Source organism: Kogia breviceps, chromosome X, assembly GCF_026419965.1.
Source record: "Kogia breviceps isolate mKogBre1 chromosome X, mKogBre1 haplotype 1, whole genome shotgun sequence".
Taxonomy (NCBI): Eukaryota; Metazoa; Chordata; class Mammalia; order Artiodactyla; family Physeteridae; genus Kogia; species Kogia breviceps.
In genome coordinates, this window is record NC_081330.1 from 364,628 (window position 1) to 383,043 (window position 18,416).

The following is an 18,416-nucleotide window of genomic DNA, read 5'->3' on the forward strand; positions in this document are numbered from 1 at the left end:
GCACATAGTTAGCACTCAAAAAATGTTAGCTGTTATTATATGAGAGAGGAAGGGAAATGGTCAAATTAAGATTATGTAACTAAAATCAAAACTCTTCTAATCTAAATGGTGTAGTCAAACCATCTATGATTAATTTCTTTCTTTTCCATTTTACTCACATTTCCCTGGTAATTACATATCTAATCTACTATTTTCTCAAGTAAATTTAGATAGGTTTCCTTTTGAATGCAAAGTTAACCTGGGCCCTTGCTTTCTGAGAAGTTGGATCTTACCTGTCTAGCTGTGACTGACACACAGGTGGCATTTTCACTGGTCTTACCAGTTAGAGTTGGACAAAAGTTTTCATCAGGGACTTTACGACCATAAAAAGCAGAAAGGATGCTGATAGATGTCTTTTGTGGGCAAGTGATTCCCAGTTTCTCTCCTTCACAGGCATGAGCTGTATGGTTCTTCAGGACTTTCTTTAGGTAGCCTGAGGGAACTTTAGAGATAGACAATGGAGCAAAATACTGTATAACTCCCAAAGGATTTTGTGTAGGGTGAAGGGCCTCCAATTTCCTCTTGGCTAGCCCACCACACAGTCTCTGAATATCTTTTACAGAATCCCAGCAATTGGTCCCCTGGCATCTGCTTAAACACCTTTTAGTAACAGGGGATTTGAAACATGGTTGTTGGATAGTTCTGTTAAAGTGTTTTCTCTTGTTGACTGAAACCCTGACCTCCCTGCTGCAGCTTCTATTTAATGATTCTACTTCTATTACGTGGAGTTACATAGAACAGGACTGAGCCCGCTTTCCAGTGATGCTTCCTTAGATGTTTAAGCACAGTGACTTTCTTGGATCACAAACCAAATTTTCTCAACTTTTCTTCTTTCTAAATGGTTTTCAAACTCCTCACCATACATGGAAATCTCTTATGAATCCTGTCTAGTTTGACAATAAACTTCTTAAGGTGCTGGAAACAATATCAGATGAGTCTGAACGAAATAGAGTACAATGTAGTTTCTGGCAGCTACTGTTTTCTTCTATTTTGAAACCCAGGATACTATTCCATCTATCAGCCTGCATCAGACACTTTTAATGAAATACACAGTATTTATTTCTCCCTTTATTTACTAACAGAAGCCCCATTTTTTGTGTGTGAGTGGCAGCAATTTTCCCAACCCCAAGTGAGATATTTCCATATCTTTGAATCATCTTCAATTTCCTTTATCAATGTTTTATACTTCTCAGTGTAAAGGTCTTTCACCACCTTGGTTAGGTTTATTCTTAAGTATTTTATTTTCTTGTACGTGTTTTTAAATGAAATTGTTTCTTTACTTTTTATTTCTGATATTTCATTATTAAAGAAATGCAAGAGATTTTTGTACATTAATCTTGTATCCTGCTACCTTGTTGAATTCATTTATTAGTTCTAACAGTTTTTGTGTGGACACTTTAGGGTTCTGTATATGCAGTATCATGTCATTTGCAAATAATGACATTTAAGTTCTTCCCTTCCAATTTGGATAACTTTAATTTCTTTTTCTTGTCTGATTGCTTGTCTAAGGCTTCAAATGCTATGTTGAATAGAAGTGGTGAGAGTGGGCATCCTTGTCTTATTCTTGAATTTACCGGGAAGGCTTTCAGCTTTTCCCCATGGAGTATTATGTGGGGTTGTCATAAATGCCTTTTGTTATGTTGAGATATGTTCCCTCTATACCCACTGTGGTGAGAGTTTTTTATCATGAATGGATGTTGAATTTTATCAAATGCTTTTTCTGGGTCTATTGAGTTGATCGTGTGTCTTTTGTCTTCTCTTTTGTTAATGTGGTGTGTCACACTACTTGATTTCTATATGTTGAACAATCCTTGTGACCGTGGAATGAATCCAACTTGATCATGTTGTATGATCCTTATATATCTTCTTGGGTTCCGTTTGCTAATACTTTGTTGAGGATTTTTGCATCTATATTCATCAAAGATATTTGTCTGTAATTTTCTTATTTGGTAATGTCTTTGTCTGATTTTGGTATCAGGATGATGGTGGCTTCATAGAATGAATTTAGGAGTGTGCCCTACTCTTCCATTTTTTGGAATAGTTTGAGAAGGATGGGTGTACGTTCTTTGTATGTTTGGTAGAATTCTCCAGTGAAGACATTCGGTCCTGGACTTTTGTCCAGGATAAAGCAGTCATATCAGTAGTGTAGAGTAGTGTGAACTGAAAACTGTTAGAATTCTAGTCAAGCTAAAATATCACTGTAGATATCAAAAGTAGAGTAGACTAAGATGCAGGCAGAAATAGAGCAGAACTAAAGGTAGTTAACTCACTCTAGCTAAAGACAATTAATCAGGAAAAATCTCAATATTTCCTGAAATTGAACAAAGAAAAAAGCAAGTAATGTGAAGTTTAAGTTAAAAAATAATGAAGAACAAGAGAAAGGAAGAGCAGTTAGTTAACTCAGAAAAATAACATATCTTTCAAAATAATCTACAAAATACTTAATAAACTTTCTGAGTTTTTTTTTTCCAAAAAAAGAGTCCTGTTTACAATTAGTAGGACATCACAAGGAGAGAACAAAGTTGGGTGGAAAGGAGATTCATAAAATAAGGTTGGTATAATATCTACTTTATGGATAAAAAAATGAGTCTTGAATAATTCAAGAACAATGCATTGGTGTATAAAATCAAATTTTTGATAAAGATGAACTAGATAATCTTTTGCAGACAATGGCAAGGTAATATGTTGATATTTGATGTTTTTTGAGGAATAGCCTACTATTGAACAAGCAGAAGAAATAATCAAATTTAAAGCTGGAAGAAAAACGTTCCTGAGCTGATGAAAGACATGCACATGAGAATGCACAAATTAAAAATGGAGCAAATAAGAAAGTTAAGAAACTAAGAAGTAAATGGATTAGGGAGAAAAGGTAAGGAAAGAAGATGATTACAGATTAAACCAATATAAGCAGCAAAGATAAGTCATCATTACAGAAAATCACATATATTACAAGAAGGACTAGTACGAGAAATACTTTCAGAATACAGAGAGAATCAACAGGTGAAATTGGTAAGAAATAAACAAATATGTTATGGAGCTAGAACTCAAATCTAGGCTTTTGACTTTACACTGTTGCCTTCTGCTCTTGGATTCATGCATAACCACTCATCTTCAACTTTTATTGGTACATTTAGCTTATTTTAATTTCCTGTTACACTCTACACACCTATACCCATTCAAATGACCAGAACATATATACTCTGATGAGGATCAGATCATTTAATGTAGGGATCTTAGAATCACTTGTCATTAAAGCCAAGTCTGATATATGATCTAATAGGAAAGGTATCAGCCTATGACTTAATGGGAAAGGTATACAAGTTCAGAATCTCATACCCTACCTAAAATCTGTTCCAGAGTACAATGTAGCCTGTTACTGAGAATATATGGAAAATAGTTCATCTATGACCTGCCCAGCAGGGAAGGCCTGAGGCGAGAAGGTGGAATCCCACACAGGCATGGAATCTAGCAATCCTGCCCTTGTAAAATGTAAACAACTCCCCAGTCAGAAGAGACAGAAGCTTTCAATTCCTCAAATCCTCTTTGCTGAACTGGTACCCTCCATCCTTTGTGCTCTCTACCTCTTGACAAATTTCTGAACTTCTCAGGTGCAGAACCGTCAATTCATCTCTCATTTATACCCTGATGCCCCCTCCTCACATCTGCTACTTGGTACTAGACCTTGAGCACTGACCTCCTCTTTCCTTTCTCCCTCTATTACTTAATCTCTCTGTGTCTGAAGTTACTCTTCTACAAAAAGGTAATAATAAGAGTATGAGTTTGGCTCTGGATCCTAGTGGCTTTGAGTTATGATCGTATTTTCTAGAGTTGGAACAAGAACCTTATTATACTTTCAACAACAACAAAAATACAATCCTCAAAAATGAAACAAATTTAAAAAGATAGTAGGATCAAATGTGGCATTTAAACTATTGACTCAACTAAATAACAGTAACAATAAGTTTCCAACATTAAATCATGAGCCACCATCTTGCTTCAGAATAAACTGAAGAACAGTTGACAATTTAGTTATCTCACAAGCTCTAGTGATTCTGTGAATAATACAAATCATCATATTGTTTAAAAGAGTGGATTTGGCTTTTCCACTTACTTGTTCGCAGAGTCAAGCACAGTTTCCCTATCTATATAGCAAGGGAAGAGTACATTTTCCTGACACTTAGGCCAGGGCTGATGTTCACCAGTGCCACTTTATGTAATGTCCCCAAGAGTCCTCTGGAGGGAAGCAGAGGGAAGGACTGTCAAGAGCTGTGGCTACATAAACCAAATGGAAAGATATATTTGTAGTGAATTTTGTTAATATAGGCATAAAATCCTCCAAATCTGATACAGTCTGTCCCCCGCTGACAAGACAACTGGCCTAAATCATTAAGGCAATTGTGTTGAGGATCTACTTTGCTCTGCTGGTAAAGACTCCATTTTTCTGTTCTCCAGGAAAGTATTTAATCTTGAACCCATTTCTTTCTCTGAAATAATTTTTCTATAACCTGGGCTCTGGGGATAGTTTCAGTATCAACAGGAAGAAGCCTAACTCTGAAACATTCACAAAAGCCAAACAATATTCAGACCTCTGCAGAAAAGAGGTATTTGGTATCTCTCTCAGAAGACTTCATAGGCCATTTATTCTCGACTTCCTTTTCTTGCTTTAGCAGTTCCCTGACAGCATACAATTTCCTTCTGCATATAAACACAAGACTCTCATGTCCGCAGAACAGCAAGAAATGCTTGGGAAAGTGGTTTTTTTTTTTTTCAAGTGCATCTCTTGGGTTTATAATGAGGAAAATCTCATCTTCTATCTTCTCACATCAATTTTCTTATTCTCCCTTACATTTCGCTCCAAAATCAGCTTCATTCTCTGTGCTCTAAGAATACTTTGGCTCAGTGCAGCTCCCTTCCTCTTCACTGTTGCTGATCAGATGATATTAGGATGTATCAACTCACAGATGTTTTCTATACTCATTCCACAACAGTAATGAGTAATACCAAAATAACTAACTGTAATAACTAGTAACAGTAATAACTAAACGTGGGGTGGTAGGGATGGAGACTGTCCTAGTATCAAAAGAAAAGACAGCATCAGAAATTATCAACTCACCTGAAAATTCTGGGACTGCTTCCAGCACAACTGCCAAATAGAGACAACTCAGCACTGATCGAAAATGCAAGCCTGTGCATCTCAGAAATTGTCCTAGAATATCCATTTGGTGCCGTGCTTCCTTGCTTGCCTGCATCTAGCTCACTTATGGCACTGGGATTCAGAATCACTAGCCTCAAACTTCTAAAAGACCCTCATTGTCTATAAACAGAGTCCACTCTTTGTCTCTTCGGTGTGTGTGTGTGTGTGTGTGTGTGTGTGTGTGTGTGTGTGTGTGAGAGAGAGAGAGAGAGAGAGAGAGAGAGAGAGAGAGAGATCCATACCCAGGAGAAAAAAGGAAAGATAAGAAGAAAAAGCAAAGACAAAGACTATTTCTCACAGTTATGCAAAATGCATCATTTTAACTGATCATCTGAAGGGCCAACAGAGCCTAAGTAGGCATTATACATTGAACTAGTTTATGGTTTTGGCTTTCACTAGAAAAATGAGATCAGTTAAGAATATTGTAGGGGCTTCCCTGGTGGCGCAGTGGTTAAAAATCCGCCTGCCAATGCAGGGGCCACAGGTTCAAGCCCTGGTCCGGGAAGATCCCACATGCCACGGAGCAACTAAGCCCGTGCTACACAACTACTGAGCCTGCGCTCTAGAGCCCACGAGCCACAACAACTGAGGCCACATGCCACAACTACTGAAGCCCATGTGCCTAGAGCCCGTGCTCCGCAACAAGAGGCCACCACAACGAAGAGTAGCCCCCACTCGCCGCAGCTAGAGAAAGCCCACACAGAGCAACGAAGACCCAATGCAGCCAAAAATAAATAAATAAATAAATTTATATTAAAAATGAATTAATATTGTAGTGTCAAAAAAGGGAAATAATGTACTTCTCTGCCTGCCTTAACCCCATCCACTTAATGTACTATGAGGTGGGTTTGATATGTAATGCAAAATTCTTGTCTATAGCCTAATGTAGTACTGCAGCCGATGAAGTCAAACCATTTTCTGTAGAGGGAACATATACACGAAGAATATCCAAGAACTCACCTCCAGTTCAAGGGTCCCATACAAATATTACTTGAGTTTGGATTGCTGTGTGTGAAAATCCTTTCTTATAAAATAGAAACTAGGAAGTTGTTTGTATATGTATAGATTATTGGTTCCTCATTATAAAATGTCTAAAATGATGATAAAGAAGAGTATTAACTAAAAATGTTAAGTATAAATTAGGGGCTGAGGAAAATCCCTGAGTAAAAATAGTCTGTAAAAGTAAGTAAACATGATCAGAGAAGACAGAGATGTGAAAATACAAGATGTGACCGTCTGCCCTACTCAGTGAGTGTTCAGCAGAAAGACCGATAGTCCAAGCCTCTCCATATATGACAGCACCGATCTCATGGTCTGAAAACCTCGAGAACGTTGCTAAAAAAGGAAGCAAATTCTTGGCCTTTTACAAAGAATCCTCATCTCTATCTTTGGCTCTGGAATCCTAGGTAGGCCCGGAGAAACACTGTTAATTTTTTTAAACATTAAAGAGTTTAATTAAGATTTTTAAATTCCATAAATCATTGTACATATAAAAGAAATGTATCTGGAGCAAGAAGAGTATTTTGAAACTGAACTCAGCATCTCATTCCCAATACAGGAGCGTGTGGAAACCTATTATGCAAAGGCCACCAAGGAAAGAGGAGCAAAGAGTGTTTTGAAACTGAATTCCAACTAAAACATGGTTCCAACACCTTTAAAAGATTGATAGGATTTACTTTCAGCTCTGGCAACATAGCAGACTAATATGATGATCATACTGTGTATAAAAGCAACACTTGACTATATGCTGGCTATGAGAAATGCTCTTTAACAATACAGATGACGCTTGAGGACATCATGCTAAGTGAAATAAGACAGTCAGAAAGACAAATATGGCATGATTACACTTATACGAGGTATCTAAAGTAGTCAAGTTTGTAGAATCAAAGAGTGCAATGGTAGTTGTCAAGTACTAAGGGGAGGGGTATATGGAGAGTTACTAATCAATGGGCATTGTTTCAGATAAGCAAGATGAATTAGTTCGAGATCTGCTGTATAACACTGTATCTATAGTCAATGATAATATATTGTACAGTAAAAATGTATTGAGGATAGATCTCATTTTCAGGGTTATCACAATAAAATAAAAATTTAAAGAGAGACGCTTTCTAAATATGAGGACAAAGAAAGACTGAAAGTAAAAGTATAAATATGTACCATACAAACATAAGGCCTAAGAAAGCTGGGATGGTTATTTAGATATTAGAAAAATTACGATTATGTTGGAGATTTTAATATCTCTCTATTGGCAAATGGAAAATATGCTCAACGTCTTTCGTCATTAGGTAATTGCAAATTAAAGCCACCATGAGATGTCACTATACATCCACCAGGATGGCTGAAACGAACCAGCTGACAACATCAACTTTTGGCAAGGATAAATGAATGACCAGAACCCTCATACATAGTGAGAGTGTAAAATGGTACAAGCGCTTTGGAAAATAGTTTATCAGTTTTTCATAAAGCTAGATATACACCTAACCTATTACCCAAACATTTCCACTTTTAGGAATTACCCAAGGAAAATGAAAAGGTAAGTGTACACAGTAACTTGAACACAAATGCTTACAGCAGCATCTTTCATAATAATAAAGAACTGAAAGCAGGCCAGATGTCCATCAACTGTTGAACATATAAACCAAATGTAGTTTACCAATATAGCGAAATAACACTAGGTGATAAAAAGGAATGGATCACTGATGCACACATCCAACATAAGTGGATCTCAAAAGAGGCTGCACTGAAAGTATTTACAGGTCGGATTCCATTATTTGAAGTTCTAAAACAGACAAAAGCAATATGTGGTGAAAAAAATAAGAACAGTGGCTGCCCCTAGGGGATGAGGATGAGGCTAATTGGGAAGAGACCTGAGGAACCCGTTCATATGATCCAGCTCCTGGGTACTGACCCTAGAGAAATGAAAATTTAAGTTCATACAAAATCTTATCCATGAATGTCCATATCAGCTTTATTAAAAATTTGCAAAACCTGGAAACAACCAAACCGTCCTACAATAGGCCAACGGGTAAACAAACTGTGGTACATCCACACAATGGAATATACTACTCAACAATAGAACATAACTATTGATACACATAACAATCTAGATGAACCTCGAAAGCAATACTTTTAGTGACAGGAGCCAACCTCAAAAGCTGACACACTTTATGAATCCACTTGCAAGACATATGGGAAAGGCAGTTTTTTAGAGATGGAGAGCAGAACAGTGGTTGTCAAGGGTTAGGTCTGAAGAAGGAGTTTGACAGCTGTTGAGAGTTTAGTTAAACTACTCCATAATATTGCAGCCTCTGCATTCTTTCTGTGTGGCTAAGGGGCCTGCAGGGGTCTTGGGTGGACAGAAACCTAACCTCAAGGGCATGCCCTGGATGACAGCCAGCAAAGTCACAAGAAAGTGTAACTGATATGAGTTCCCCAAAGCCCCTGGTGATAAAACAGTCTCTTCTGCCTCCCAGCTCCTTCCCCTTGTGGGTCCCTCAGATAGGACTCCCACACAGCTTACTAAAACCCTGCTCTTTTATTGGTTTTGAATTGCCAATCTGGCCTTATCCAGGGAACCTCAGAAACACATCACCTGTGGACCCTAAAAAAGGCATAAGCTGCAGGTCCTGCTTGCCCTCTGCCTGTTCCCTGCCTTGGCCTCCTGTGTGGCCTTCCAGGCGTGCTGTGTACCTCACCCGGGACCTGTGAGTCATAAACTTCTCTATTTCACTTTCCCTTGTTGAATCTTGGCTCACCATCCAACTCCCCACCCAGGACTCTACTTCACAAACGTTATTTTAGCAAAAATCAAGCACTTAAACAGGGCCCGCAGTACCAGACCAGGGACTTTCCTGGGTTGCTGGAGCTGTTCCATGTCCTGAATGTGGTGGTGGATACACACATATATACATGTGCTAAATTCATAGAACTGGTTTCCAAAAGAGGGTGATTTTATTGCATAATATATAAAAAAAGAAATAACAGAGTGCCATGGACTGCATGCAGTACTATCCCCACTACTTGGTAAATTCTTATTTTAGCACAACTATATTTTTATATATTTAAAAATATATTTTATGTTATATATTATATACATGTATACACATCATGTATATGTAATTTCTCTCTAATTCTTCTAATCACCATTCTGAAATGGTGGGCAGGTATTACACTCTCATTATTAAAAATGAAGAAATTAAATTTCATTAAAAGGCTAGTACCCTATCAGGGAAGCAGTAGGCATAAAGTATCTTACTAATCAAAACTACGTAAGGCATAAAAAAAAGAATTAATTTAAAAACGTGAGTCTCAGACGTGGTTACTACTCTAGCTTTCTATGCTAAACCGCCATTTCCACGGTGACATGCAAATTGAGTGATCGGAGGCGGAGCCTGGTCCAGCACAAGTCACATATGCAAATTGCGGGTTTGGGAGAAAAGCCTTTCCAATGGCAAGATTTATATGCAAGAACCTTGAGGGGAGGGGCCGTGCCTGGTGCAAGCTTCCTATGCAAACCAGGGGTGCTGGGGTGCGGCCTGGCCGAGGCGCCCTACCGCTGTTGCTAGGTGACAGCTTGTTTACACAGGTTGCCAAGCAGGGCATCTTTAGGGGAACACAACCAAGAACTCTTGACCCCGCGTGACCCTAATTCCGACTCCGCCTGTGTGTGGATTGTGTCCCGCCCACCCCATCCCCATCACGCGTCAATCTTCCCGTCAAAGGCCCTGCCCCATGGGAGTCCATGTCAAGTGCCGGGTCCACCCACCCCTGCTTCCCGCACCCAGGGCGGTCGGTCGCCTTGGCACCTTCACCCTATCACGACCCCGCTCTCACGGTGTCGAGCGCCGCCGCAAGGAACCCCTTCCCTCTGGGGACTTTGGCCTGGCTCTGATTTGCTCAGAGCCGGCAGGGGAACCTCCCTTTGTCCGGCCTCGCCCCAGGCCCCAGTCCGCCCCCACCCCCGCCGCAGCCAGCCTCTCCCACCCAGGGCCACCCCATGCACTGTCACCGTGAGAGAGCGCTCCTCTCTGTCTGTCACCCCCGGCTCCACTCCCCCACCCCCAACTCGGGCCAGACCCCCGCCCCCATCCCTCTGACGAGGGGTGTCCCACCACCACCACCTCCCACGCCAAGTGAGTGAAGCACGCGCAGGGGGTCTCTTGAAGCACTTTATTGACTCGCAATGACTGTGCCCAAGGCGGCGGGCAGGCCGGGGCCGCCTGGGCTGTGTGGCGGTCGGTCGGTGAGCGGGCCTGGTGCCTGAAGGCCGCGCCCCCGGCCCCCCCCCCCGCGCCGGGGGCCGGGGACCCAGGCGTCGTTGGGCAGCTGGTGCTGGGCCGGGGCCACCTGGGAGATGGTGCTAGTCGTGAAGAAGTCGCTGAGCAGCGCGTTGCTGCGGGCCGCCACGTCCACCAGCTCCGGAGTGAGGCGCCTCCTGCCGCTGTTCTGGGCCTCATGGCCCGCCAGCTCCAGGACCCTGGCCGTCCGGTACTGGATGACGGCCACTGGGTAGACGGGTGCGGACGAGCTCAGGCGCTGCACGTAGTGGCCCTCCCGCAGGAGGCGCTCCATGTGGCTCACCGAGAAGGACAGCTCGGCTCGGGCGGTGCGCGAGCGGCGACCGGGTGACCCTCGACGGCCCCTCTTCCCCGGCATGCTGGCCGTTGGGCGCGCTCTCTGCGACGGCCTCGCTCTGCGGTGCGCCGGGATGAGGTGCGGTCGGTTGTGCCTGCTGGAACCAACATCTCAAGACAGCCGGTGTTCTCAGGCCCCTACTCCGTATCCTAGCGACCGCAGGCCGGGCCCTCATTAGTCGGGGAGCACGCCCCGTAACACGTAGACCCCGTGAGGTCACTGCTTTCCCATAACCCCTCCCCCCCCACCTCACCCCCACCCCCCACCCCCACGGCCCGGGTCCTGGGCCTGCCAAGAAATGGCGCTGGCAGGATCCTGCTCGCCTTGCTCGCTGGACCCTCCCTCTCTTTGGTGGAACTCTCACTGTCCACCGGACGGGAACTGTGTACAGAGAAGGCAGCTAATGGCGGACCATCCGGGGGCACCAAGTATACACTGGCGGTGCTGGGGCACCGTCATGACTATATACCTACTTCCAAATGAATAATATTCCTGGCTGAATAATATTCCAGTGCATGGCTAGACCACACATGTTGTGTATCCGCTCAGCAGCTGATGTACATTTGGGTGACTTCCACCTTGTGCCTGTTGGGCATAGTGCTGCGGTGAACATTCCTGTGCAGGGTTCTGTTTGAACACCTGTTTTCAACTCATTTGGGTTTACAACCCATGGGATAGATCTATGGGTTTATTTCTGGACTTGTAGTTCTACTCCACTGATCTATGTGTCTATCCTTATGCTAGTAGTACCACATAGTTTTGATAACTGTAGCTTTGGACCAAGTTTTGAAATAGGGAAGTGTGAGTCCTCCAACTTTTTTCTTCTTTTCCAAGATTATTTTGGCTATTCAGAGTCACTTGAAATTCCGTATGCATTTAGGTTTTGGCTTTTACACTTCTGTAAAACAGAGCATTGCGATTTCCATAGGGATTTCATTAGATCTCTAGACAACTTTGGGTGGGATTGCCATCTTAAAAATATTAAGTCTTCTAGGCCACAAAATCTGCTATCTTTCACCCCCACCTTTTTTTAAGGTCATCATTAATTTCTTTCAGCAGTACTTTGTAGTTTTCAGTGCACAAGGCTTGCACCTCCTTGGCTAAATTTATCCCTGTGTATTTTATTCCTTTTGATGTTGTCTGAAATAGAACTGTCGTCAATTTCATTTTGGAATTTTTTTTCAGTGCTAGGATATGGAAACACAACAGATTTTTGTGTGTTGATCTTGTATACTGCAACTTGGTTGAATTCGTTTTAACTGTGTTTTGTGGATTCTTTAGTGTTTCCTGTACAGAAGAGCATGTCATCTGAGAATAGAAGTAGTTTAACTTCTTTTCCAACTTGGATGCTTTTCATTTCTTTTTCTTGTCTCATTGCTCTGACTATGACTTCCATTACAGTCTTGAGTAGAAGCACTGAAAGTAAGCATTCTTCTCTTGTTCCTGATGTTAGGGGAAATGCTTCCAGTCTTCCACCATGGAGTATGACATTAGCTAGGGTATTTCATAAAAGCCTTTTATTTTGTTGAGGAATTTCCCTTCTATTCTTAGTTTGCTGGGTGTTTTTTATTTGTTTTTTAATCATGAAAAGTTGTTAGATTTTGTTGAATGCTTTTTCTGCATCGACTAAGATGATCATGAAGGTGTTTCCCCCTTCATTTTATCAATGTGGTTTTGATTAATCAGTTTTCTTATGTTGAGCCATCCTTGCATTCCTGGGATAATTACTATTTGGACATGGAATGTAATATTTATAATATGCTGCTGGATTCAACTTGCTAGAATTCTTTTAAGGATTTTTGCCTCGATATTCATAAAAGTTATTGGTCTGTAATTTTTCGTCTATCTAAGAGTGGAATTGCAGTGTCATATGGTAATTCTATGTTTAACTTATTGAGGAACCACCATCCTACTGATTCTGCAGCAGCTCTACCATTTTTGCATTCCCAACAAGCAGTGTATGAGTGTCCCAATGTCTCCACATCTTCTCCAAAACTTGTTATTTTCTGGGTTTTTTTTTTTTTTTTTTTGCTTCGTTTTGCTTGTATTAGCTATCCTAGTGGGTGTGAAGTGGTATCTCATGGTGATTTTGATTTGCATTTCCCTAATGGTTAAAGACGTTGAGCATCTTTTCCTGTGCCTCTTGGGCATTTGTACATCTACTTTGGAGGAATGCCTATTCAAGTCCTTTGCACATTGTTTAACTGGGTTGCTTGTCTTTTTGTTGTTGACTTGTAAGGTTTCTTTATGCATTCTGGAAAATAGACCCTTCTCAGATATATGATTTGCAAATGTTTCTGCCATCCTATGGGTTGTCCCTTCAATTTCTAGATAGAGTCCTTTGATGCACAAAAGTTTTTGATTTGGATGGTGTCCATTTTATTTTTTTCTTTTGTGGTTGTGCTTTTGCTGTCATATTTAAGTAACCATTGCCTAATCCAAGGTCATGGAGATTTACATCTATGTTTTATTCCAAGTGTTTTATAGTTTCAGCCCTTTACATTTGGGTCTGTGATCCATTTAATGTTAGGTTTTTTTTGGTTGTTGTTTTTGTTTTTTTTTAACATGGGGTGAGATTGGGGGTCCAAATTCATTCTTTTGTCTGTGGATATCCAGTCATCTCACCACCATTTGTTGAAGAGATTAGTCATTCCTTCATTGAATGATCTTGCCACCCTCATTGAAAATCAGCTATTTACAGATATATGGATTTATTTTTGAGTCTAAATTCTAAAACACTGGCTTATATGACTGTCATTATGCCAGCACCACACTTTTTAGAATTGCTATTGCTTTGTAGGAAGTTTTGAAATTGGGAACTGTGAGTTCTCCAACTTGGTTCTTCTTTCTCAAGATTGTTTTGGCTAGCTGCATCCCTTGCATTTCCATATGAATTTTACAAAGAAGCCAGGTTAGATTCTAGCAGGCATAGCACCAAATCTGTATATTGCCTTTGGGATTATGGCCATCTTAACAATATTATATGTTCAATCCACTAACAAACACGGGATGCCTTTCCATTTCCTTGGGGCCTCTTTCATTTGTTTCAGCAATATTTTGCAGTTTTCAGAGTACAAGACTTACACAATTTTTGTTAAATTTATTCCTCAGTATTTTATTATTTTTGACAATACTGTAAAATGAATTATTTTCCTAAACTCATTTTTGAATTGTTCATTGCTAGTGTATATTTCTTTCTAGAAATATAATTGATTGTTGTACATTGGTCTCGGATTCTGCAACTTTGCTTAGCTCATTTATTGCATATTTGAATAGGTTGTTGTGGGTTTTGGTGGATTCTTTAGTGTTTTATGTATACAAGAAACATGTCATCTACAAATAGAGATAGTTTTCCTTGTTCCTTTCCAATCTGGATGCCTTTAATTTATTTTTCCTGCCTAATTGCCCCGACTAGAGCTTTGAATACAATGCTGAATAGAAGTGGCAAGAACAGACATCCTTGTCTTGTTCCTGATGCTAGTGGGAAAGCACCCAGTCTTTCACCGTTAAGTATGATGTTATCTGTGGGTTTCTCATAGGTGCTCTTTATCAGGTTGAGGAAGTTCCCTTCTATTCCTATTTTGTTTAATTTATTTTTATGAAACTGGTGTTGGATTTTGTCAAATGCTCCCCCCCATATCTATGAGATGATCATGAGCCTCCTCCCACATTCTATAAATATGCTATATTACATTAATTGATTTTCATTTGTTGATCCAACATTATATTTATGGAATAAATCCCACTTGATCATTGTGTATAATGAATGGTAAATAAACATTTTTTTGAAAGCCTAGAAGTGACTCAGGCAAGCCACTTGAGGACAGTGTGTGTGTGTGTGTGTGTGTGTGTGTGCGTGTGTGTGTTTGAAGGGATCTGTGTCATGATGAGAAGCCAAGGAATTTGAGTGGACCTGCAATTAGTTCATTAAGGCTGGAGAGTGCAGTCCCCATGGGGAAAATGATGGTTGATGTGTCTGGAGAAGAGGCAGGCAGGAGCCAAGACACAGAGGTTCTGTTATGCTATGCTATGCTCAGGTTTTGGAATATCTTGTAGGGTACAGTGATCCCACTGTGGTTATTAAGCTTTGGAGTGACATGAGCTGGTTTGTTTCCAGAAAGATCATTCTGGCAGCTCTGTGGAAAATATAGGAGAGAGGATTGAGATAGGAGTTAGAAAGCTGCTGCAGTATCCCAGTCAAGAAATGAGAGATATCTCAACAAAGATGATGGCATTGGTAGAATAACACAGGGGGACAGATTCAATTTTTAAAATGTAGGCAGTAAAATGGCACATAGTAGGTGCTCACTACATATTTCTGATTCCTGTGTGAACCTGTCTGGAGACTTGATGATTCATTGGTTCATTCCTTCAACAAATATTTATTGAGTGCCTACTAAATGCCAGGCACTATGGTAGGCATTGAGGAAATACCAATGAGAAGTATAGATCAGGTCTCCGCATGTAGTCTGGTGGAAGATACAGACAAGAGACCTGAAAATTACAACACTATACTGTGATAAGTGCTATGAGAGGGGAAGTTAAAGGTGCTATAGGAACACATGGGAGGAGTAATGTACACAGACTTGGGGGGTTGGGGAAATACTCCAGGAGAAACTGGTGTCTGAGCTGCAACTTGAGGGATGAGTAGAAGTTAGCCAAGTGGAAAAGTAAGTCATTGGTGGGGGAGGGACAGGAAAGGCTCTGGCATGACTTCCCCATGTGCAGGGTGAGGTGACTGTGGGCTTTGGAGCCATTACTGGAGATATGGACTGAAGGAAAAGGTCCAAGTATTGGTGGGAAGAGGAGTTCAGTTTGGAGTATGTGAGATTTGGGATGCCTGTGGGATAGCCAGATGGAAATGAAGGATCAATGACTTGGGAGGTAAAGAGCGAGGTCAGGGCTGGAGATACAGATTTGGGAATCATCAGGATAGTTCTTGAGGACACAGATATAGTGAGATCGTGCAGAGAAAGTGCACAGAAGGAATATAGAAGGAGACCAAGGACAATTTCTTTTAAGGGGCAGGCAAAAGAAGAAAATTCTTGGAAGGAGACTGGAGGAGCATCTGCACAGAAAAAAAAGAGGGCTGGGAGAGAACCAAACCAGAAGGAAAAGAGAGCGAGGGGTAAGAAGGAAGCCAGAAGGAGTACAGGGGAAAAAGTGACAAACTCAAGAACAGTTGCGGAGTTCCAGAATGATAAGCATTAAAACACTCTGACATAAATCACAGTAAGATCCTTTTTGACCCACCTCCTAGAGAAATGGAAATAAAAACAGAAATGAACAAATGGGACCTAATTAACATTAAAAACTTTTTCAAAGCAAAGGAAACCATTGACAAAACAAAAAGACAGACAACCTACAGAATGGGAGGATATATTTGCAAATGATATGACCAACAAAAGGTTAAAATCCAAAATATGCAAACAGTTTATACAACTCAATATGAAAGCAATTCCATGAAAAATCAGCAGAAGACCTGAATAGATATTTTTTCCAAAGAGGACATACAGATGGCCAAGAGGCACATGAAAAGATACTCAACATCACTAATTTTTAGAGAAATGCAAATCAAATCAACAATGAGATATCATATCACACTTGTCAGAATGACTAACATCAAAAAGTCTACAAGTAACAAAATTATTGCTACTATGTAAAACAGTATGAAGTTCCTCCAAAAACTACAATAGAATCATCATATAATCCAACAATTCCACTCCAGGGTATATATCCATAAAATATGCAAACACTAATTCAAAAAGATACATGCACCCCAATGTTTGTAGCAGCACTATTAACAATACCCAAGGTATGGAAGCAACCCAAACGCCCATCAACAGACAAATGGATTAAGAAGATATTAGGCATAAAAAAGAATGAAATTCTGCCATTTGCAGCTACATGGATGGACCTAGAGAATATTATGCTTAATGAAATGAGTCAAACAGAGAAAGACAAATACTGCATGATGTCACTTATATGTGTAACCTAGAAAATAATACAAATGAGAGCATATGCAAAACCAGAACATACTCATAGACATAGAAAACAGACCAGTGGTTACCAAAGGGGAGATGGAAGCGGGAGGGGCAAATTAAGGGTATGGGGTTAAGAGATACACACTACTATGTATAAAATAGATAAGCAACAAGGGTATACTGTATAGCACAGGTTATTATAGCTATTTCTTGTAGTAACTTTTAATGGAGTATAGTCTGTAAAAATACTGAATCACTATGCCATACACCTGAAACCAATACAATATTGTAAATCAACTATACTTCAATAAAAAAGGAAACAAGAAGTATCTTGAGACAAATAAAAATAAGGACACAACCTACCAAAACTTATGGGCTACAACAGAAGCAGTTCTGAGATTGAAATTTAAAGTAATAAATACATTAAGAAAAAAGAAAGTTCTCAAATAAACAACTTAACTTGACACTTCAAGGAATTTAAAACAGAAGAAGAAACTAGGCCCAAGGTTAGAAGAAAGGGAATAACAAAGATCTGAGCAGAAATAATAAAGTAGAGGCCAGAAAAACAGTAGAAAAGATCAATGAAACTCAGAGATGTTTTTCTGAAAAGATAAACAAAATTGACAAACCTTTAGCTATACTTACCAGAAAAGAAAAAGAAAAGAAAGAGGACTCAATTAAATAAAATTAGAAGTGAAAAAGGAGGCATCACAACTTATACCTCAGAAGTACAAAGCATAATAAGAGGCCACTAAGAACAATTATACTGGAACAAATTGGATCAATGAGAATAAATGTATAAATTCCTAGCAACATACAACCTACAAGTGTATAAATTCCTAGCCACATACAACCTACCAATACTATATCATAAAGAAATAGAAAATCTAAACAGACAGGACTTCCCTGGTGGTCCAGTGGCTAAGAATCCACCTGCCAATGCAGGGGACATGGGTTCGATCCCTCACCCAGGAAGAACCCACATGCTGTGGAGCGACTAAGCCTGTGTGCCACAACTACAGAGCCTGCGTGCTTCAACTCCTGAAGCCCGTGCTCTGCAACAAGAGACGTCACCACAATAAGAAGCTTGTGCACCGCAAAGAAGAGTAGCCCCTGCTTGACACAACTAGAGAAAAGCCCAAGCACAGCTACGAAGACCCAGCACAGCCATAAATAAATAAATAAATAAATAAACACTATACTGTGATAAGTGCTATGAGAGGGGAAGTTAAATGTGCTATAGGAACACATGGGAGGAGTAACACAGACTTGTGGGGTTGGGGAAATATTAAAAATAAAATAAGGTACACATTATCTTTTTAAAAAATCTAAACAGACAAATAATGGGTAAGAAGATTGAATCAGTAATCAAAAGCCTCCTAGTAGAGAAAAGCCCAGAACCAAATGGTTTCACTGATAAATTCAACCAAACACTAAGAAAAATTAATGATAATCTTTCTTAAACTCTTCCAAAAATTTGAAGAGGCAGAACACTCCAGACTCATTTTACAAAGCCAGCATTACCCTGATATCAAAGCCAGACAAGAACACTAGAAGAAACAAAA

At 40.2% G+C, this 18,416-nt stretch overlaps 2 protein-coding genes across 5 annotated transcripts in view; both read right to left on the minus strand.

Moving 5' to 3' along the window:
* LOC131748925 (protein eva-1 homolog C-like) overlaps positions 1-18,416 on the minus strand; it is a 218,116-nt gene that overhangs the window by 153,081 nt on the left and 46,619 nt on the right. For all 4 annotated transcript variants that reach the window (XM_067023673.1, XM_067023671.1, XM_067023672.1 and 1 more), the window contains exon 2: positions 273-481. In XM_067023673.1, the coding sequence (XP_066879774.1) occupies positions 273-481 (209 nt within the window). The remainder of the gene's footprint in view (positions 1-272; positions 482-18,416) is intronic.
* LOC131748826 (histone H2A-Bbd type 2/3-like) lies at positions 10,403-10,888 on the minus strand. The gene has a single exon (XM_059051177.1). The coding sequence runs from the start codon at positions 10,886-10,888 to the stop codon at positions 10,403-10,405; it is 486 nt and encodes a 161-aa protein (XP_058907160.1).

Coding starts and splice junctions, on each gene's coding strand:
- LOC131748826 (XM_059051177.1), bottom strand. CDS start 10,888: ATGCCGGGGAAGAGGGGCCGTCGAGGGTCACCCGGTCGCCGCTCGCGC.